This window comes from Pelecanus crispus, chromosome 3, assembly GCF_030463565.1.
Source record: "Pelecanus crispus isolate bPelCri1 chromosome 3, bPelCri1.pri, whole genome shotgun sequence".
NCBI classification, from domain to species: Eukaryota; Metazoa; Chordata; class Aves; order Pelecaniformes; family Pelecanidae; genus Pelecanus; species Pelecanus crispus.
In genome coordinates, this window is record NC_134645.1 from 112,323,718 (window position 1) to 112,347,121 (window position 23,404).

Sequence of the window (23,404 nt, forward strand, 5' to 3'; positions counted from 1 at the left end):
AGATGTGAAGGTAGTATGGACTTTGCGTTGTATATACTAGTGAGAAATACCTTGTGTAATGTAGGCAAATCACAAACTGATAGTTATGGCAAACACATTTAACGTAATTATGTTTCTAGGTTCTATGGTGCCTTTCTCCATGCGGATTTTACATGCTGAACTTCCTCAGTACCTAGGTAATCCTCAGGAATCACTTGACAGACTGCATAGTATGAAGATAATCTGCACCAAGGTAATGGCCTCTCTATGCACTAACATTTCTTAATGTTTAAGAAATGTATTTTACTGTCCTTATGAAGAATGTTAAGTTTCAGCAATAACATTTTTTACTCCCTCTTGATATGTGTAATGAACGTGTGATAAGTAGTAATTCAGTGCTTCTTCCATTTTAGGATACAGCCTTCCCTCCTCTGTGGTAGCTCTGACTAAAATGAGTAGAACAGTGGACAACGTAGTTCTCTTGCTTTTATGCTTTTGCCAGACAAGACAAAGAGGACAGTAAGCAGATGTGTTTAAGGGCAAGTAGGAGAGCTTTCTTCCCTCACTCGGCTGTGTCCAGCTAGCTCAAAACACAGTTGTTAATGATCTTGATCCTTAAGAAATAGCCTGAATAGCTGGTTTTGGAAACAATGGTCATTTGGGAATATAAATGCAACCTGCTGAGTTTGCTTTGGGCTTTCTGTTTTGTTTTGTCAAGTGCTATAATACAAAATTATGGCCTAAATTATAATATGGGATTTGTCAGTGCTGAAATTGGAGTGATGGTGTTGTGAGCGCTAACCTTACCCCCTAAATCCAACACCCTGACTCTTAAGCATTCATCCTTAAATGTTTTTTACAGAAATCTTTCCCAAGTAGTCTAATACAACAGTGACTATGAATGTTACAATGTGATAAACTCTAGAAGAAATGCAGCATTATTGTTTTATCTGTGACACTTGAAAGTTCAAAACTGTTTATAAGATAAGTACATGTGATTACTTTTTATTTCCAGTATTCCTTGAAAGTTTCCTATATTTACTCCTGAAAATACCTTGGATAACAGAAGTGAAAGGATTTGGTAATTGCCAATTGTATAGCTATAATGGTCTTATGTATATAAAATCAGTTTGTTTCTAGCAGAGTAGTGACTAGGATAACCAAATGTTTACAGTAAAAAGAACAGTTCTTTGTATCATGAGGGGGGAAGGTGAAAAGTTTAGGTAATAAGAGATGAATGTGGCATTTGTTACAGAGTTGGAAAGAATCGATCTGGAAATAGTTGAGAGATACCCAATTTGGCCAAGAAGTGCTACTTTTTATCACTTCATGCATGCTGTTACCTGTTCATGACCATCTCATCTCATAATTTTACTGGCAGACTGTTCTCTCCAGCCTTTTCCTTCATAAACAGTCCTCTTCAACTTGAAGTAACTTTTTTCTTCTAGGCAATGTCATACTCCTTTGTTGCAGGATTTCATAGTGCTGCTGCTGACATTTGCTTACCCTGGTCTGCAGCAGATCAGCTGTTTCATATCTTGTTTCTATGCGATCTGGTATTAAGTGCTGCATTGTCTCCCTTCAGTCATGAAGGTGCCACTAGATTCCAAAAACTTAACTGGTTTCTAAGTTCCTTTATCTTGTAATGGAGGGAGAAAATTGTATGAATGTAAACGAGGAAGTGACTGCTGAGCAGGGCATTCATCAGCTATCTGGCTAACTTTATTGAAACGGCCATATCTCAGTTACAGTGTGATCAGCCATGATGTTCCACAGATTAAAGATTATTGGTCAATAGAGGAATGAAAGAAAAGGAAATTAACTCCCCTCCCTTTACAAGACCTTTAAGTCATCTACAACCTTGAGGTGGTTCTGCCTGCATTCTTTTCCTTGAAGTGCATATCCTTAAAGCATACCCAGTGTACCAAGGAAGCTTTTAAACTATAATGCAAGATTTTATTTGAACATGAACTAGGTTGATTATTTGTTTAAATAAGGAAAGCTTCTGCTGGAGAATATGAAATAGAAATGAGATTTACAAATTAAAATATACATATTTCCTTGCCCATTAAGTTCTTGAAGAACAAGTGTGTTTACTCATGTTCTCACTCCATCAGCCTCTAGTGTCTTAGGTCAGTACAAATCCTGTGTGATCCCTAGTGCCCTTAGGGAGAGCTTCTTTGAGGCTGGCTGTGCATCTTCTCCTAGCTCTTCGGAGGAGTCCCCCATTCTCTGCACTTGCTGTTTGTTCACAAATGGCCATCTCTTTCACTCTGCTGTTCTGCATCTGAATTGGCAAAGTTTCTCCTGGGTTAGTATGTTCAGCTGCAGTCAGAAGGAGAATAACCTCCCTTTGCTTCTGACACCAGAGCCAGGATACAGTAGCCAGGACAAGCCATTGTCTGTGCTGATGGATGTTCCTTTTTAAAGTAGGTACACAGAAAACTACAAACGAACAAATAAAACATACCATCCTTCTCAAGGGAATGTTTCTGATTAGTTATGCTAGACACCTCATTGCAGATTACTTCGTTTGTTTGCATTCAATTAAATACCTTGTCTTTTGGAGCAATTCAAAGACAACTGTAGAAAACAAGAGTGTGAAAAAGGACAGCTTCTAAAGATAAATATGTTTTTAAAAGACAGTTGTAAATTGGTGATAATTTAACCATTTGAAGTCAGGGTTGGCTGGCAACATTGTTTAGATACATGTTTTAATTTTTTTTTTATAGTATGCTATTAGTCTAATAATCTTGATCTCACCTGGAATGTTCAAGAATAAATTGCGTAATACTTATGAAAACCCATGGCATAACCAAGAAAATAAGATAAAGTATGTACACTCATTAGTCTTGCTATTTGTATATGACATTTGGGAACCATTTGCGTTATAACAGAATTAATTGGGGAGCTTTCAACCAAAAGCCTCTAGTGTTTTACTTCCCTGTTTTAAAAAGTGGAAAAATAATCTTTGGTCATCCATATTTACAGAAGGGCGTGCGAATAGTCATTATGTAAATGAGATGATCTTGGAGTCATAAAAGCTAGAAGAGAGAAAAGACCTATTAGCTCACCTAGTCTGTCTCTCTGCAACACAAGGTTGTTTTCTAGTTTTTAATGAGCCAGCCTATGGAGCTGAGGCCACATCCCCTGGGAGGCTATTCCAGACTAATGCTAATGCATTCTTATGATAAGAAAATTTGTCTTCCTATTTTGTTTCTCTTCCTTAGTGTAACTGGTTTTTTTCCTATCTGATACCTCCTTTTAACCTGCTAAATTCCCTCTTGCTTTTTGTTGTATGCATTCTACAGACACTTGTCAACTTTGGCTTAGCCATTCTACTTGAAGATCTAACCATATTTACTTTGTCACTATTTTGGTAACTCAGTCTCTTCAGCCCCCATCTACTTACATATTTCTGGTATCTGAAGCAGGATTGGAGGTTGAGTGCAAAAACATAATTTTCATTTTCCTTCTAGGTGCAATAATGTTTTTACCTTTTCCATATTCCTGCAAATTTGTGATCAAGATCTGGTTGGATATTTTACATCTCTGTCTATAGGTACAACATTTGGAAAAGGAATAATTTGTAGTTCCAAATGCTTGTTATAGCTTGGGGGAGGAATCCAGTGAAATTGTTGCCCTCTCTGTGTTATTGCTGGTCTTGCCAGCATGAATTGCCTCAATGAATTGCTGTCCTTATAAGTCCACCTTGAAATAAATGGTCTCCAAACAGCCAAGCAATAAGAGTAACAATAGTAATTTAAGTCACAAAAGGGTTTGTTCTTTTCAAGTATTCATTTAAAAACATAGGCGTGATCACTTCAGTGCTAATAATGCTGAGGACATGCTAATAAATGCTTACCTGGAGACCAAAATGTGACAAGAATAAGTCGGGCTTAAACTAAACTCCCTTGTTTGTACCTAAGCTTCCTAGCTGATTGAGGGAGAGCTCCTGGAAACTGCACACATCTCACAGTGCAGCGTATTTCACTTTTTAACCCTAATCCTTCAAGTGGCAGAGCTGTATTAGGCTCTTCTACCAGGTGGGTGGAGCAGTGGCAAGTGGGTTGAGTCCTGCTTCCTAAAAAAGCCTCTGCAAGCGTTACCTCTGCAAAATTTTTCAAAAATAGTTTGTGCCATTTGTCCATCAGCCACTCCCTCTGTAGTTCCACCATTCTCCTTCATGAGTAGTTATGTTCCTCCCTGGCCCTTCGATACACACTCTTTGTATCTCCTGGTCTTCTGTTTTACTTCCAAATTGATGAACTTTTCAGTCTCTTAGCTACTGATTGGTTTTGGTTTTTATTTTCATTAAACTTCCAGTTATGGCGCAGTTACTGAAGTCACGTAAGTATTCTGTTTCTCATGTGTTACTTCAGTCTAGGGGGTATTTGTCTTGATGCCTTGTTTGATGAGTTTGTAGAAATGATGATGATCCTGTACCAGTCTGAGTACCCAAAAAGCCACAATTCCAGAAGCACCAGAAAAAGTTATTTTGAGTAAGAAGCTAATGCTGGTGAAAAGTTGTGGAAGAAGAGATGAAGTAGTAAAAAGAGAAACATAGGACAGGAAACTAAGAATGCAAATGGTGGTGTGCATAGGTTTGTAATTACAGTAGATAGGCAATTGATAGGGAGTGAAACAGAAGACTTGGTGAAGTAATACTAGGTGGTGAAACTAATGAGTGTGCATTTATAAATATTCAAAACAAAAAAAAGCATAGGTCATATGTAAAACTGATGTTTTAAGTAAATGGTAAAGTGTTCAATCATATTTCTCTTCATAATAGCTCTGAACATCCTTGTTTCTATCCCATGCGATATCACTAGAATAAACAGTTTACCATCTGTAGAAAAGTGGGATGAGGAGATTTGATAAAATTAAACATTTCATGTCAACTAACCCAGATAGTTTACACTGAGGAACTACCTGAATCATTAATATTATTATTAAACAATTCTTGGATAACTGGGGAAATGCCCAAATGCTGAAAAACTGCAGATGATGTTCCTATACTTAAGAAGGGCAAAAGGAGCTAAACCTAGGGAATAAAACAATTAGCCTCAAATCAGTACCGAGTTCTGTTTTAATTACGTTGAGCTTGAGGTGCTGGCTAGATATCCCCAATAATGTCACAGAATGGTTAATGTAATACTCTAATTCTATGCTAATATCTAATTCTTTCTATTTTGATGATGTTAATGAACATGTTTTCAGAGAAGGGCTTTGACAAACAAATGCGTTGTCTTTTTAAACAAGAGAGCATGTCTCACTGATGAAGGCACCTTGTGTTTAGACCATGGCATGGACAGGCATACTCTTCGCTGAGTAAAAAACTGGCTGGGTGGCCGAGCCCAGAGAGTTGTGGTGAATGGAGTTAAGTCCAGTTGGCGGCCGGTCACGAGCGGTGTTCCCCAGGGCTCTGTTTTGGGGCCAGCCTTGTTTAATATCTTTATCGATGATCTGGATGAGGGGATTGGGTGCGCCCTCAGTAAGTTTGCAGATGACACCAAGCTGGGTGGGAGTGTCGATCTGCTGGAGGGTAGGATGGCCCTGCAGGGGGACCTGGACAGGCTGGATCGATGGTCCGAGGCCAACTGGATGAGGTTTAACAAGGCCAAGTGCCAGGTCCTGCACTTGGGTCACAACAACCCCATGCAGCGCTACAGGCTTGGGGAAGAGTGGCTGGAAAGCTGCCTGGCCGAAAAGGACCTGGGGGTGTTGGTCGACAACCGGCTGAACATGAGCCAGCAGTGTGCCCAGGTGGCCAAGGCGGCCAACAGCATCCTGGCTTGTATCAGGAATAGTGTGGCCAGCAGGAGCAGGGAGGTGATTGTGCCCCTGTACTCGGCGCTGGTGAGGCCGCACCTGGAATACTGTGTCCAGTTTTGGGCCCCTCAATACAAGAAAGACATTGAGGTGCTGGAGCGTGTCCAGAGAAGGGCAACGAAGCTGGTGAAGGGTCTGGAGCACAGGCCTTATGAGGAGCAGCTGAGGGAACTGGGATTGTTTAGCCTAGAGAAGAGGAGGCTGATGGGAGACCTTATCACTCTCTACAACTCCCTGAAAGGAGGTTGTAGTGAGGTGGGTGTTGGTCTCTTCTCCCAAGTAGTTAGTGATAGGACAAGAGGAAATGGGCTCAAGCTGCATCAGGGGAGGTTTAGATTGGATATTAGGAGAAATTTCTTCACGGGAAGGGTGGTCAGGCATTGGAACAGGCTGCCCAGAGAGGTGGTGGAGTCCCCATCCCTGGAAGTGTTCAAAAAACAGGTAGACGTGGCACTCTGGGACATGGCTTAGTGGGCATGGGGGTGTTGGGTTGATGATTGGACTGATGATCTTAGAGGTCCTTTCCAATCTTAATGATTCCTAGTTTATACTCATTATAAATGATCCAGCCACCAAGCCAGGAGGCGTGGGGTTGCTACTCTCCCCTTAATTGGTTTAGTGTTGGACTTGGTAATGTTAGGTTAATGGTTGGACTGGATGATCTTAAAGGTCTTTTCCAATGTAAATGATTCTATGATTCTGTGATTTCAAGAGGAAGAGCTCAGCCTTATTGAGAAGTGATCACTAGATGTTTTCCAGGGGAAGAGAAAGATCACGGTTTTTAGCCTGGACAGAAAATAGATGGTAAGGTGTTTCTGGGAGAGGAGCGTTTGTTTTTTCCTCTGACAAGGTGCCTCATTATACACTGGGCATTTAACAGTTACATGTCATGCTTTGGTTTCTAAGGGATTGCTAAGTGGCTGCGCTGCTTTTGAAAGTGGGACTGCAGTTGAGTCTCGCAGGCATTCCACTGCGATCTTGTAAATTGCCACCTATCAACTGAGCTGCAGTATCTACTGGTGTATGCTCATAACCTCTCAGAATTTGAGGTAAGGCAACTTAGCCTAGCCCTCTGTGAACAAGGTTTACACTAAATCATATTACCTTGTATTTGTCAGGGGCTAACAATTCTTATCGGGAAAATTACCCTGGCTCAGCTGGCATGTAACTGCAGTCATTTCATCATATGTCTCTCCTTGCTCTTAAGTTCCTTGTAGAAAAATTTATGGCACCTAACTTCAAGCTTTCACTCTAGTCTGCAAAAAGAGATTGGTATCTCTTAGGGCAGTTCCTTCCACCTTAGGATGTCTAAAATAGGTGTCATGAACTCGCTTCCTGGAGGTACCGATTGCTTTTCATTGGCTGTAGAAGGCACCAACACACTGTCTGAGACCAGATTAATTCTACCTGTCTTTGCCTTGGAGGATTTCCTGTGTTGTTTTTAACGGGTTGCTTACAAAGCACTGAGGACAACTGGAATGCTTTGCTGGTGTAGAAAAAAAAAAAAAATTCTTCTTATCCTGACAGAAGCTGAGAGCTCTGTGTTCAGAAGTGCACTCAGTCCCCGGAAGAGGAAGCGCCTTTATTTCCCAAATTGGCTAACCACAGTGGCTGATGAAAGAGCAAGTGGCCTTAATGGTTTTTTGAAGGCAGTCTCAAGCAGTGTTCTACGACCAAAGTTATAAATCTGTAACAGGAAAAATAGGGTGATCTGTAGGAATCGGAAAACAAATTTGGAGAAACTAATGGGATTAGAAAAAGAGAAGTTGACTTCCATTTCAGATGGAACCTTACATACATATTTTAAAAGTGCTTAAGACAAAAGCTTCATTAAGTATACATTTTCATTCTTCCAATAATACAATGAATGTTCCATTCACTCACCAATTTACATGATTTAAAATCTGTAATAAATAAAAAGAAGCAATAAACCCCAAACTTTGAGTAAGAACTAAGAGGAGTACTTCATTAAGGACAAAAGGATGAAACCAGCACCCATACTTAGGGTGGGGGAGTCAAAAGGTAGTGGCTTTCTGTGAAAAAGCAGTTTGACTTTCTTCGTGGTCGTTAACATTCATTCTCTGGTGAAGCATATTTCATGTTTTGCTTAACCAGAGGTGTATGTCCCTAGAGTGTGCTGACATTTAATGTTCTGTAAGTATCATAAACCTGAACTCTAACATCCTTGTACCGTACAATGGCTTTCTTACTTTGTGCAGTTGATCTAGCTACGGTAATAATCAGTAATTTTGAACTGTACCTAGGTGAAGCACTCCTGCCTGAATTGGTTTTCATATAGACTGTCAATTGTAGATAATTTGCATTTAATATATAGTGCTGTTTAAACTCATGTTGGTCACTTTAAAAAATTTACTACAGATATTAGAAAATTTGGAACAAGGCTTAGCTGAAGATGGAACTATGACTAACATTACACAGGAGAACAGACAAGGTAGGTATTCTTTAAACATTTTTTCACAGGCAGTATGTTTTTATCGCTTGCCTAAGTATGCCAGAAGTTTTCACAAGACTGCCCCAGAGTTGTTAAAACAGGATTTTTGTAATCTCATAGCCTACTCAGCCTCTGAAATGATACATCTTGTACTTTTATTTGCTGGAATTAATTTCACAGTTTTGCCCTTGATCAAACTGATGCACTAAATCATTTTTTTTTCCTACTTAGAAGAAACAAAGAACATGGCTGCTATCCTTTTGTGATGAATATATAAGTGTATTGCTGTTGCAGCTAGATGGATGTTTCATTTTAAGCCTTGCCTGACTGGCTCCTCTCAGTCCTCATATCTGAAATCCACTTTAGATTTCTTTAGATTGAAATGCCATCATACAAGGGCTACACTGGCCTAGGATGCTGCTGCATAGATGGCTGAGTCTCGCTGTACCTGCATGGTACTTAGACTCCTGAAATACCTAAGTCACTTTTTAGAATAAGATTTAGATGATACTAATGTGCATCATCATTTTCATGATTTTATATGCCATTAATTTTTTTTCCTGTTCTTTCTATCTTATTTGTTTAACTTCCAATAGTATAGGATATGTTACTGCATAAAGAAAGGCCATCAGGACAAATCAGTTGTCCCAGCATCTCTCTCTCTCTCTTTTTTTTTAAAAACAACATTTATACTAACAAGGTCATTTGAGTACACTTCAGAATTGAACAAGAGGTGACATTTTAGGCATTGTTTTGGATTATATGAACCACTCATGGTGCCTAGCAAGTTAAACATTTATTTCCCTAAAACAACGTCTGTATGGAGGGGTGCAGACCTGTGTGAACTCCTCTGTCTGGTTTTCAAATTGACTGGATGTAAAGCAGTTTTAATGTGTTATTGTACTTGACTTAATACACCATCTAGATATGCCCTAGAAAAGTGAACGCACATGTGAGCAGCATATATCATAAAGGCATTTGCAAATTTAGTCAAATGAATACATTTACTACTCTTTTCAAAAGGGTTAGGAAAAAGAAATAATCTGATGTTGAAGATTTATCCACAGCGCTCCGGCAGTTTCTGTTCTTCTCTCCTTGTATCTACTATTCTTCCTGCCTCTGCTCTCCTGCCTACTTTTCCCTGTTATCCCCTTTCTACCCTCATTTTTGTCCTTATTATCTCCACATTCTTTTCCTTTTTACCCCTTTAAAACCAAGACGCTGATTCCCCTTTAAGGTACAAGGACTTTTTCCTAGCTGTGTCATAATCCTGTGTCCTGCAGTCTGTCTCACTCCTGAGTTTCTGGCTCCTTGCTTTTCTTCTCTGCTGCTGCTTTAGAGCTGAGACGAGCTCAGGAGGAGGCATAGTTAGAAAAAAAGCAGCTAGCAGTTACCAAGGGACAAGACTGCTGAAAATTTGGAGAGATCTTCCTATGTCCACTGTGCAGCTGCCTGTAGATTAAGGACTGCCAAAAAGCCCATGGGACCTTTGCAGAGACTGTTGACTGCTATTGTCTGTGGAGGTCAGCCAGGTCTGCTCCCTGTCTGCTTTTTTGCTGCATTTGGAGCTCCAGGAGGCTGATAATAGGTTTGGGTTTTTTCATGTGAGACTAGCTGAAGCAAACCTTATTAACTTTATGCAAAGAACAGCCTTAATTCATTATGGGGATTATGCTTAGCATGTAATTTCCTTATTGCTGGTGTAAGAAGCTGCCACACCGATCAAGTTATCATATACATCTCTTCTAGTCTGGTAGAGAGCACCTTATTTGCCAGTTTTTCAACAAGCAGAGAGGTTTAGCATTGCACCACTTGCCTGGTAAAGCGTTCTGTAAGATGCCAATTTTGCAACTTCGCAGTGCACAGAGCTCCTATTGAAGTGAATGGCAGTGCGGGGGACGGATTCTTGATAAATAACAAGGAAAAACAGATGCTTAGAGTGGAAGCATGGCTTCATGGACCTGTAGAGTGGGTTTCAGGCATTTCAATAACATAAAATGATTGGCTGTTGGGTTTTTGATTTTGTTTACTGCTTTGCAGGTTTTCTTTAACCCCTTTCTGCCAGTGCTAAGAAGCTTCATCCCATAGGGCTACACAATTTCCAGATCAGGTTCCTGTTCAATTTATAGCACAGACTGAAGACATCTGGTCTGTCTGCTTTGCAGTCCTTTTTGAGAACTGTAGCTGTTGCTGTTGGATTGTTAACAGGAAACCTAGATGTCTCCACTGCAGGAGTCAACATCTAATTTGTTGTCACCTAAGTCCTAAAAAGCTGAACGTGGTTACCAAACTATGAGGACATGCGAAAAGGAGAGATTAACATAAGTGAAATAAGAAAGGAGAGTTATTTAATTATGTCTAGGTTTTACAGACACCCACAAGGAAAGAAAAACAGAAATGTATCATAAAATATTTGCTCATGGTTTACATCATGCTGTCCATTAATAGCAGTAGGGATGTGTGGTCAAGGGGGAATTTCTAAAACAAAAGCTAGGAGTAATGAATGATTTTAAGGTACGGTGGATGAAATACTGGGTTCGGTCTTGGGCCCCACATTATGCCCCTCTTTTGACAAAGGTAATTTGGGAATATTCATGGGTTGTATTTTTTTTTGTTCTTGGAGAGGATTGAAGGAGCTTTTCATTTTAGGAAGGGGGGTAGACATTTCACCAAGCTCTCTTCTTATTTGTAATGGCATGTATGTGTGCTGAAAGAATTACCTACGTGACCTGCCGTGCTTTCATCAGAGACTACATTATTGATACAAATAAGTGGTTGCAGTTATCACAATCTCATTGAAATAGCCTCTTCTCCCTTTCCTCCCCCCCTTCTCAAATCATTACAGTGACCTTGACAGCTGATTGATTGAGATACATTTGGAAAATAAATGTATTAAATTAATACTCCTAATGTTTACTTTTGAGGATTAGAGGAATATTTCTAGCATTGATCTATGGTACTGTAACACAAGAGAAAATAAGGATCTATGTGAACCATTCTTTTACAAGATCAGGAATCTGTCTGCAAAGCAAGAGAGAGAAATCTGCTGCTGCAGCTTTTAATGCCTGCAAGCTCCAGGAGCATGGGGAAAGCAGACAGGCTTGGCAGATTTTTCCAGCATATCTCTAAGCCAGAGGCAAGCACAAACAATCCCAGACTCAGACAGTTCTCACCCTGCATGTTTTGGCTCTGAAATGACATTTTAGCTATGTTTGATTTTTGAGTTTATCACATTTAATGCTGTAGATTACATGTTTTTAAACTGATGCTCATTGTCACTTGAATCTTTTTATGAACCTTTTGTTCTGGTAATAGAAAATGTGAGGCTTCTTTTAGTGTTTAATATTCGGCCTGAGCTCAAAGCTGAGCGGCTGTCTTTTGCTCTGCATTGTTGCATCGTGCATGGTCCCCAGAGCCGCTTGAGCGATCCCCTGAGAGATGCAGTATTTTCTGTCTGATGGTGCACCATGGCTAAGAATTAAAAATTCTAGGCTAAAACCCAGTGGTGTTAACGAGGGGGATCTTTCAAAATTGTAATTCAGAGGACCAATAATTGATGGCAAGAAAGAACCTCTAATTTATTTGTGCAAATTCACAAGCTGCTCTTATTTTGCAGCCTCTGTTCAGCTGTGGAGGTCACGTCTGGGCCGGGTGATGTACTCCATGGCAAACTGTCTGCTAATGATGAAGGTACGTGGGTGGCAGCAACTGCAGAGGTACCGTATATTCCAGAATAGCGTGTCAGAGAAAGTGCAAGAGAATTACTGGTGCATAGATAAGGGAAGACTACCTGACTGTATGTGAAGGTTTTGCTTAGTGAAGAATTAATTAGACTTAATAATGTCTTATTTAATAGATAACCATTTGCAGTAATGTTCTTTGGGAACATATCTGTACTTATTTCTCCCCAAATCATCCTGGAGAATTTGCAATAACAATATAGAATTTGCATTTTTAAATTGAATTTTTCAAACACTTAACTAAATGCTGTAATTAAAAGCAATTATGTGCTCTGTCTTTTTCAAACTGCACACTAGGAATATTGCTCTATTTGTGTGCGTTAATAATACTGTAGCCTTTGTATATGATGAAGATCCGGAACATCTAAATACATCCTCCCTTGTCAGCTTACCTCAATTGTAAGATACCTTCTTTCAAGTTAAATCCTCACTAGTGGGTAGGGGGGGAAGAAAAATGAATAAAAGCTGAAGTAACTGGCTTCCACTGTTGCGTTTTTTTTTTTTTTTTTCCCTTGTTTCGCCCTTTTTTTAAGCAATCCTTCTGCATTTGGTGCAACGCTCCTACCTTCTCCTTGCGTTCAGGAAGTAGAAATAAAACTTCTTCTGACGTTCACCTCACAGTCAGGGAAATAGGGATATCACCATTCTGCGCTTGCAACAAACCGCTGTTATTCTGAGCTTAGCTGTGCTTCACAAGTCAATAAGCAGCAACAGCCTAGGAGCAGAGCTGTCAGCAGTATAATCTTCAGAGGCCAAGATTTGCACTCCTTGCTCCCTGCTCTTTGATTGCCCAAGGTCATGCCAGACCTGACCCTCTGATGTTTACCAAGCTACTTCCCAAATGGGGCTCCATTCTTAGTATTACAACACCTCAAAAAGCATGCATTTGTTTAGTTAAGATCCGGTTATCCAAATACTATTTTACATGAAATGGAACATCCTTTTTATGAGACTTAGGGAAGACAGAAATTTGTATTCATAACAATACTGTGATCAGAATATTTCTGTCTTGAATAGAAATAATTGTCCATTAAACCATGAGGTATTTTTAAGAATTAGTAAGCATTTGTGTTTTGAAGTAGGTACTTGACATAGGTTCAGTTTTTAAGGAACCTTCTTTTTCAAAAAGCAAGCGCAGAAAAGCACGAGTTGCCATCCCAAACTAGAATATATAAATAAGGAAATGCTGGTAATGTTTTTTTTGTTCAAGAAGTTCACTTTGCTTTTGGTTGTGAATTGTTTTTAACACCTCAGTGTTTTTCTTCTCATGTACACACAAATCCATGTGCATGCACGCTTCTCACCTTTCTCCTGATTTGGTCCTTTAGTGCTATTCTAGTAATAGAAATATATTTGTGAATACCAATTATCACCTTTTTGGAAATGGTACTTCAGAAATACTGCAGCTCAGATACTTCTTAAGACCCGTTGTATTTAGGGCCTGTCTCAGAGCTGTTAAGGTACAAGTTTATGGTTCCACAGTAACTTCTGGATTACTCACAACTGCATGTTAATGCATAATTGCTTCCATCTGAAATTTGCATTTCAGTGCATTGGCTATGGACTAGTTGTGAGTCTCTGAATTTTCAGAAATATCCCTATGTGGAGGAGTAAAGTGTTTTGTGGAAAGATTTTTGAAACTTAGTAATGTTGCAGTTAAAAACAGAGTAGTACATGAAATTAATTTTTCTGCTTATGCGACAGGTCCTCTGTGAGAGAATTATATTGGTTATTTGTGAATTTAATAATTTTTAAGACCATTCTGCCTTGCAGCAATGCTATAATTATCTTCTCCACCTTCTAGAGTGTTCAGTATGAAACTATTTCTTCAAATCATTATTAAACACACTTTTAGTTAATTCTCCCATGAACAATTCTATTAATTGAACAGGTCCACATATTTATAAATTTTTTTTGCTGTAGTGTAATACACTTTAAAAACTGCATTTATTTTTATTCAAGTCTTTCAAGTGTTTGTAATTTATAAAAAAAAAACAAACCTGTTTTCATTCTCCAAGTCAGTGCCATCTGTTGCCATCTAGTGAACATTTACAATATTGCAATATGGTCATATTTGATCCCCAAGTACTATTAAGTGAATGGAATAGCTTGTGCTATTAATAGATTAATAATAATCATTTATTAAAGTAAAACTGTGTGACATTGGTGTAAAGAAAGAAAAACTGATTATCTTATTTTTACTAACCTCTTTCTTTGGCCAAAAAACTTCAGTAGTATTTAATAGGGAATAATCTTGTCAGGATTGACTCTTAAAAATAAAAAAAAGACTTTGATTAGATGTTGGGCCTATAACTACTTAAATCTACTTCAGTTATCCTCAACTCTTAATTAGGTTTATTTCATGTCATATCACTTCTGCATTACTTATCTGACTGCAGGAATTCTGTTTATGTAGCACAGTGATTTTTGTCTTTTTAAATATGGCCTCATTAGTTTCATAGCTAAACATCTCATTAAGTTATTGAGATGGAGGGGTATATTGTTTTGGAGGAAGTGAGTAAGGTGCAAAGAAGTGATTCACCCAGACTTCTGTGGGAAACCTATAGTGGAACAGGAAATCAATCACGTCTCCTTTACTGGGGGACCATCTTTCCTAGGTACTAAATTCTGCCTGCTGTGTACTTTTATCTGTGTGACCAATAATCCCGTTCAGTAGCCGTTTAAGGCAGTCTTACTATATGGTCCTTTCCCGTTCATCCCCTTTGTTTTGTACCTCCTTTCTTAAATGTACTCTAGCTTCCTTCCGTGCACCACTATTGGACTTAACTGAGTGACAAAAGCAAAGAAATGGTGGATCTCAGTCATGTCAACTGAATCAGCTTTTCCTGTTTCATGTGAACAAGGGGCAACTTAAGAGAGGAGGTGGAAATACAGCAGGAAGGGAAGGGGAGACCACGTAACGTGTCACTGTGGTCTTCCATTTACAAGAACTGTGGGCTTAAGTCACTATGAAAGCATACCCTGAATACAGCAGCATGAGGGAATATTCATTTAAAATGCAACTGATGATGTGCATTGCTTCATTTCAAGAATCTAATTGCAAAACATCTGTCATTTTACTAAATCACCGTGGAAGTGTCTTGAAAACTTTTTAAGTTCTTTTCATCTGAGCTAAAATCGCTTTTGACATTATCTTACCAGACTTTTACCTCTCTGAGGAATAAACACTTAAGTACTTTCCATATATATTATAAATCCACTCTAATTAAAGGCACATTTTGCACTTTTAGATTTTTTTCAGTGTTGTCTTAGCTTTTGTAGAACTTGCCCTTTGTAAAAACAAAAGCACTAGAATTTATTTTAATTTGGGTCTAATATCAATTAAAACTGTACAAAGAAGGAGGTAACAGCTTGTACTGGGACGCAAGGGACTGATGCCTAAGGACTTTGGTTCTTGGAGAAAGACTGCATGAATCATCGTCTCTTTTGCCTAACTGTGCTGCAGGACTGCTCTTTGGATTCATTACACTGTGAATCTCTGCTTTCATAACCCTTCTACAAGTGCACTAGATAGAGAGGAAGGATAAGTTCTCCCTGTCCTCTCTTCCCAAAATACAGTATTTATGAACTCTACACTTCGTATAAGTAAGGCTAATTTTTAGTCTATGGTTTATCAAACCTACTCTCAGCATTCTACACATCATGGTCATTTATGCTTATTTCTAAATATCTCCTAATTAATATTTTAAGTACTTAAGGTGGTGGTGAGGGAAACATGAAAACGTATAATGCAGTGACCATGAATGGAAATACAGTTATACTGCAGTGCATCAAAGGAAAAACAAACCCCATTTGCCATTTTTGTGCAAGTAAATCCAATGGCTTACTAGAACTATTTTGGATGAGTGTATTTAATGTTAGCTCCAAATTTTCATAATAAAAGAGATTTTGAATTATAAAACAGTAGTCCAACTCTCATTCATATCCTGAACTGTGTAACTTCAGTGCTTCTTTGGGGATTTTTTTAATGAAGGTGTGGAAAATCTGAAGGACCATGACAATATATCAGCCCTGCCTTTAAGTCTTAAGATCACAAGCTGTAGTCATTGGGGTTTTTTACTGGCAGTACCTAATAAGTCTTACTCCTCACAACTTGTATCAACCAACACTTCGCTCCCCTGGCAAGGTGTCTGTTTATCATTCTCTCAGTTTTTCTTGTACCATGTCACACACTAGCAAAGCTGGGAATGAAAACAAAGTCTTTAGTAAATGAGACCAAATCTGATCTACTTTGCAATATGCTCCTTCAGAAGGAACTGTCAGATAAGATGCTTTTATAACTTACCATGGAACAGTGTCATTCTGTATCACATGTAGGATACTCTAGAAATCTACTACTACTTCCATTATTGTGTGTGGGGAAAAGTAAATGCATATAAACCATGGGATCCTGGAGTAACTACAAAAAGAGGTCATATTTAGGAGTGAGCCTAGATATTGTGATGATGTTTTGCAGTTACATCCTGGGACCATGCTTGCCTATGCTTAGGGGTGGCTTTGGACATATATAACTTAATCTCTTGTCATCTCCTGGAAGAAATGGGTCCATTCCTGTGATACGTACTGCAAGGCATGGGGTAGATAAGCACAGATGCTGTGTGCTGTGCCGTCGTATGGAAACAGGGTGCCATATCCACGAATACAGTGCATAGACTCTTAATGCTTCACCTCTACTCTCACATTTTAGGAGGTGTGAATGTTTATGTACTCCTAGTTATAACGCATGTGGTGATGTACAGTCACTTGACAGGGAATGCAAAGGGGGAGTGGGGTTTGTTTGCCTGACTAGGCCAAGTCCATAAAGCCCTGGCAGTGTGGACCTCCAAGACATTACTTGGCAGCCTCCTACCAAGGCTGGCTACTACCTGCACTAGGGAGCCTGTGGTGTTAGAACTGCGCAAACAGTGCCTCCTCATGCAGCTTCTTCTGGCCAAGGCTTTTCTGCAGTCAGATTATGCTAAGCTGTAAACTAAGCTGACAGAAGCACTCTTCTATCAGCTTAACTGCATGATCTCCTGGGAGTTGTTTCTACATCAGTTTGGGGATATGACTGCAAGCCCCCATCCCTCATGGTTGTGCTGTGCATCGGTGTTGTGTAGCCTAAGCCTTAGAGCGTGCACAAGACTGAGCGCTGGGTAAGGGGCAGCTTTAGACCACAGAAGGGAAGGCATTGAGCACAAAAGCTAGAATTTGATGTAATAAAATTGTTTCTCCAGTAAGCACATTTTATGCTTAAAGGTATAAAATTCACAGTCATAGAAAATCCTTCAGATATTTATAAATGATACTCTTGCAGGTATTAATAGCTAATACAAGCGTGGCTGGGGTTCCTCTAAGGAGCCAGTTCAGGGGCTCCCTATTCCAAGTTTTTTATGCCTACCAACACAGTGGGACTCCGTGATCAATGAATTCCTTTAGCAAGAGCTGTTACAGTGAAAATTGAGTTTTTCCTAAGTCATAAATTTATGAAAAATTTTGGTAGCATAAATTTCATCACATTTGAGTTCTGAGTGCTAAATAAATCAGAATTCAAATAAATATATTTTTGTGTATGTGGCTTGTTGTCTTTGCTCTGAACTCTTCCCATTACCAATAATAAGCATGAACATGTCATGGCACACTAGAATTGGAATAAACTCTAAATGTTAATAATTAACTGCTCAGAATTAATCATTATACCCACAATATACAAGTTGTTTGCAAAAGAAAGGTCCTGCAGAGTGCCTCTTGGGCTCTTCAAAGTCAGCCTCTACTATTATAGGACATGTAATTTCTCTCATATACAGATCAGACTCCAAAGACTTCTCTTGGGTTTTTTTGTGTGTATGAAACAATTCGTGTGTTCCAAATGGTGACCTGGTGCACGGGTCAGGTAGGGTTCAGTTGTTTTAAGTGTGACCTCAGGAAAAGAATTCATTACACCTGGGGCACATTGCCTCCTCAGACTAAGCATAAGATGAAGAAAAAGTACCTTTACCAGTAGCTGTAATCACATTAGGGACAAGTTAAATGAGTACTGTAGTTTGACCAAGAAAAATGGTAGGGTGGAGAGTATCCCCAGATGTCTGGGCAGTTTTGAAAGATTATTCTTTGATGTCTTCTGCTTCCTAACACCCACCACAAATTCTTCTATGAAGTAGAAGGGCAGAACTGTCAGGAACCACCAAATTAGTACAGCACAGAGAGTCTTCTGTCTTTGTATATGCCTGGCTTTTATAAGCAAATGCAGGCTTTCTCTGCCTCTGCTCTGGGTTGCTCCAAGAAGCTATAGCTGAGGCTAGTGCAGCCCTCTGTCCCATGAATGTACCTACTACGTGTCTTCCAGTCGGCGTAGAGCGCATGCAGAGTTTCTCATGTATGCCTGCCAAAGACCATGTAGGCTGGCTCTAAAAGCGATTTACTGCTGAGATCATGGAATTACTTGCAGTTGAGCCATGAAACGGCTGGACTGCAGTAACCAGTCACATGGGCATTTCTTTCCTGTGGGAAATTGGACCATGATTTTGTTTAATCCTCTCTCACTGGTCATTGTCTAGAGGGTACGGTTGCACCACATCTTGAGCAGGCAGGTCTCGGAGCTGCCACTTGCCAGCACAGTCTTTGTGCAGGCGTGTATGTGTGGGGCCACTTGCAAAGGTTCCTGGAGTTCAGACCCAGCCCACCCCTCGCTTAGTTTTAGCCCAAATCATTTTTATATTTAGATTACCTGCTCGTTTTCCTTACCACAGTATGGTAGAAGGGAACAAGGGTTTGGATTTGGGTGGAGGGATAGAAAAGGTCCTGTTTCCCTTTGCAGCAGTGCTGGTTTGTCATCTGAAAATGTGCATGAATTGCAGTTTCTGACACATGATATTTTTCACAAGTTAAGAGCATGTGCGCAAGCAGTTCCCAAAGCTTCGGAACACAGTTTGTTAAACAATGTAAATTATACATATATTTGAAACATGAGACGCTTCTCAAGTACGTATACCCCAGTCACACAGAAGGCTTTTGACTTTCATCCTAAATCATAATCTAAGCTGAAGAGTAAATGTTCAGATTTTTTGTTCTTGGCATTTAGCTATGAACAGAAAATGATCCAGTTGGAAAAAAAAAAAAAAAGGAAGATCCCTGCATATGCAGTTCCTGTGTAACTGAGAAAAGACCAATATAGTCAGCTACTAGTGTCTGCAGTGATAGGTACAAATTCTGTCCCACTGACAAGTTGCAGTTACTTTAGTTCTGTTTGAATATGTCTTTAAAAAGAAGGCGACGTAAAGGCTGAAGAATGCTGAGCTTAAATATCTGGTCCTGTGCTTTTCACCCCTTAGGACTATGTCCTTGCTGTAGATGCTTATCACACCGTCATCAAATATTACCCACAGCAAGAGCCTCAGCTGCTGAGCGGAATTGGAAGGATTTTCCTTCAGGTATGCATTTTACTCTAAATCTGCTAGGTAACGTTGCTGTTGACAGCTATGTAGTGAATAATTGTTGCATTTAAAACTATAGTTATTTTTATAGGGCATGTATCAAATTGTAGAGGCAGTGGTCAAAACAAACAAAAAAAAACTTCCACCACATGATGTTAGATAAAGTTAGGAAATACAAAGCACCTGTAACATTAAAAGTACATGCATGCATGTACATTAGCAAACGAAGAATATGCTGTAGAAAATTATGCTAATAATTTAATCGAAGAGCAACATTTTGCATTCCCTAAAACTAATGGTAAAGCTCCCATTGATTTCAGTGAGCCAGAATTTTACTAAAAATGTTATTTCTCACTGCCTCAAACTGCATGCAGCTCTCAGTCACACTGTATAATTGCCATCTTCATCTAGAAAAAATGTGAGTTTCCTCCTTTTGTCCAGGTTATGTCCCTGAGAAGACAGGGGAGGGCACATTAAAAGAAAATCTAGGATTCCAGAAGTATAATAAATTTCTATGTAGCTATGTATTTACCATAATAAGTAAAAAAAGATGTAAGTACAGTAGTACTTTATTGTTTATCAGAAAATGATGCATTTTAATAATTAGTATCTGATTGTTTTAAATTTTAGTATCTCAGAAATTCTTTGCAGTTCTTTTTCATATTTCTGATACTGATATTTCAAACTTTTCCTTCTTTATTGACTTCTTTTTATTATTTATTATAAAACTAATTTTGAGTTGTTACTTACAAACCATCTTATTTGTAGTATTCATGTTAAAATTATATTCAAATCGAGTAATTTACTCTTGATAGATAATTAAATCGTTAATATTGTTTGCTTGAAATCATAGAATGTTACAGATTTTCGGTTCTCAGCAGAAACATGTTTTCACTGTGTGGTAGACATGTTTGTCTTTAAAAGTCTCTGATTTAAAGTGGATCTCCATCACGATAGAGCAATTTTATGATACTGGCTGTGTGCATTAATTATTAACTAAATAGGCAACCTAGTAATTAATGCATATTAAAGAATGGTGCTGTAAATGTGCGTAGTACTATTGGAAATACAAGTTATTAATAGTTCTGGTCTTACTGGGAAAACGACTGGGTACGTTACTGGTACTGCCTTGCTGCCAAGAGCATCTGCCCTAGTGCCATGCTCTCCAGTCTGTTAGTAGCTCGGTTTGCTATAGAAAAATTTTCAGTCTCAGGAGGAAAGCATCTCCTAACTTTGGAAAGAATTACGTTGGCCCAAATTCAGAAGTGGTGTTTGAGGCTCTGTACAGAGTCATTTGAAGTCACTGACCTCCGCAATGTTGGCTGTGACAACACGCCTTTAGTATTTAGTGGGTTTACTGTCAGAACTGGATATAGCAAAAGGGAGTATGAGGAGCCCTTGATATTTTTATATGATCCTAGATAGTAATTAATAAAAAGTACCACTTCTAAATTAAAGTGTTTTCCTGTCTTCTAGCACCTTAAGGGGATAAATTTTTATTGTTTGGTGTGTTGTCTTTTTTTTGTGACAAAATCTTCAGCTCTGTCTGGAGGGTATTGTTGCAATAGATGCAAGATTTTGATGTATTAAGAGAAATAATCAGTGTGCAGGTAAACTAAACCAAGAACTTCAAATAGAAGAAAGGGAAATGTGTTGCAGGTCTGGGCACCGTCATTTTGGTAAGACCACTGTGCGGTATGTGTGCACTATTGACAAGGCACTCTGTGAAAAAAATAAACCTCTTGAAGGTAAAATAGGAATGCAATTTTCTTGTATTCAAATGTCACAGCTTCTCAAAAACAGGTAATGATTCCCAAATAACCTCAGGCTGTTCTCTTAACTTTGAACATTATCCAAGAGAGGCACAAGGGAGCCAGATTTTAGCTGCATATCAGTCACAGATACTGTTTGACAATAGACATCACACATACAAAACAAAGCAATAATGTAGAATGAAGTCTAAGCTCAGGAGTTCAATAGAAAAAAAAGGTAACCTTTTGCAACATATAAAACCTTGCTTTGTGTGTGATTTTTTTTTTCTTAATTAAATTGAGCTTACTAGTTTAAGACACCATGTCTTCTTTATCTTCACATGTAGTGGGGCATAAAGAGGCCTAGATCTCATGTAGGGCCTTTAGCTGTTGCCTTAACATAAGTGGGAAATGAGGATGAGAGAAGTGGAGAACGCAGGAAAAGACAGAGGCTATCGCAGAGAAATTTTCAGAGGCACTGTAATTCTATGAGCAGTCACGTGACCTGTAAAATAGAAATTCACATGAAATGGGGGAACAGTCACTATGTTTTAGTCTCTAGGATATTATTGTGTGTTGCTAATAGACTGTGCTTGCTGGCTGACCTATCCAAAATTGCCATTTAAATAACTACATTAAAGAATTTAGAAAGTGAAAAGCTGCCTGACCTTACCCTCTGCAATAGATTGCTGCAAAACAGAGTTAAAAGCAGTAACTAAATCCTAGAAGTACTTAAGAAAAATAATCTCGGTTTCCAGACAAACAGCAAACTTAAGTGCATAGTATATTGGAGGCTCCTTGTTAGAGGATATGATTATTTCGTTAACAGAGGAATTTTCTTGTTATTCAAAGTGCTAATTATTATTAGATACTGAAGTTATGTTTTCTGAACAAAGTTAAATAAAATTAAGTGAAGAAGATGACTTTAAATGTTTAGCATTTTAATGACTAATGAAAACTAATTCTTTCTTTTACATGTTCGGGGGGGGGGGGGGAGCGGGAAGTAAACTGTTTCCCCTCAGTGGGAGAAATGAGAATTAAAAGTTTGGCATGTTGGCTGAGAAGGTACAAGATGCTGCTAAGAAATTAGAATTCTTCATGATCGCAAATAAGGTGTGATTAATCTCAAAGCATATTAGATTTGGACTCATCAAGCTCCCAGTGGAGCAAACTGGTAGTTTGCTTTAGAAATGGATTATTCTCATGCTTAGGGGCTTCCTTCTAATTTCCAGGCTAAAAATATTCAAGGACGGATTCATTTACACTTGTGCCAGCATTATCCTTTAGTTAAAAGTAGCTATTTTCTTGGTTGTTTACACCTTTATTTATGGAAAGAAATTGCTATTTTTGTCATTATAACTGAATGTATAAGTTTTTAGAGTAATAATGTTTGTTTTGTTTGAGTCCAATTATGTAACATCTGGGAGAAGTGCATCTGTTTAATTAGCTAGAGTATTAATGGGTGATCCATAAATGCTTTGGTAGGTGGACAGCTGTATCTTTGAGTGCAATTGGATCATCCCCTAAATGTAAAGAGTAATAATTTCTTCAACACATTTTTCACAAACATTTTTGGTAATGTTGGTCCTGTTCTTGAACAAAAAGGTGATCTCTTGAGGGCCCCCTGCAGCTCCCCACCTGAGGGCTGCCCGATTTCCATGGCCTTAGGCTCCTGAACTGGTTTGGTTTTCCTCCCTTTGATAGATTTATTTTACCCAATAGTAAGTTTTCTTCTCCGTCCATCCCTCCAGGCCAAAATTAGACACTATATAGTGAAACCTTACCAAAAGTATGGGTGTATGCTTCTATGAAACATGCATTGCTAACTTATTTACCAAAGGGGCCTTCTTCAAAGAATTTTTTTTTTTAATCTCAGATAGGAATATATGGGACATACCCTTAGGTGAAATACCCCTTCCTTTCTAGGAATCCCCTTCCCTGTCCTCCCCTCCCATAAAATCTGTTCCTCTTTATGCCAGCTTTCAAATCCCTCATTCCTTTGGCCTGCACAATCCACTCACCACTGGTTTTCAATCTGCAAATGGACTGTCTCCCTGATAGCCTCAGTGACCCATTGCATTGGGGTTGTTTTCTGACATATTTCACTTCGATGCACTGAGGTCATCCTGTGGTCCCTGGCTATGACCCATAAGCTGTGGGTTGACCACATATAGATCCTATGCTAGGTACCAGGCTATTGTATTCCAATTCTCGTGC

At 38.9% G+C, this 23,404-nt stretch overlaps 1 protein-coding gene across 1 annotated transcript in view; it reads left to right on the plus strand.

The window, feature by feature from the left end:
- TRAPPC12 (trafficking protein particle complex subunit 12) overlaps positions 1-23,404 on the plus strand; it is a 53,294-nt gene that overhangs the window by 26,674 nt on the left and 3,216 nt on the right. Inside the window, exons 5-8 of the mRNA XM_075707377.1 lie at positions 120-232; positions 8,191-8,263; positions 11,880-11,953; positions 19,335-19,433. Coding sequence (XP_075563492.1) covers positions 120-232; positions 8,191-8,263; positions 11,880-11,953; positions 19,335-19,433 — 359 coding nt within the window. The remainder of the gene's footprint in view (positions 1-119; positions 233-8,190; positions 8,264-11,879; positions 11,954-19,334; positions 19,434-23,404) is intronic.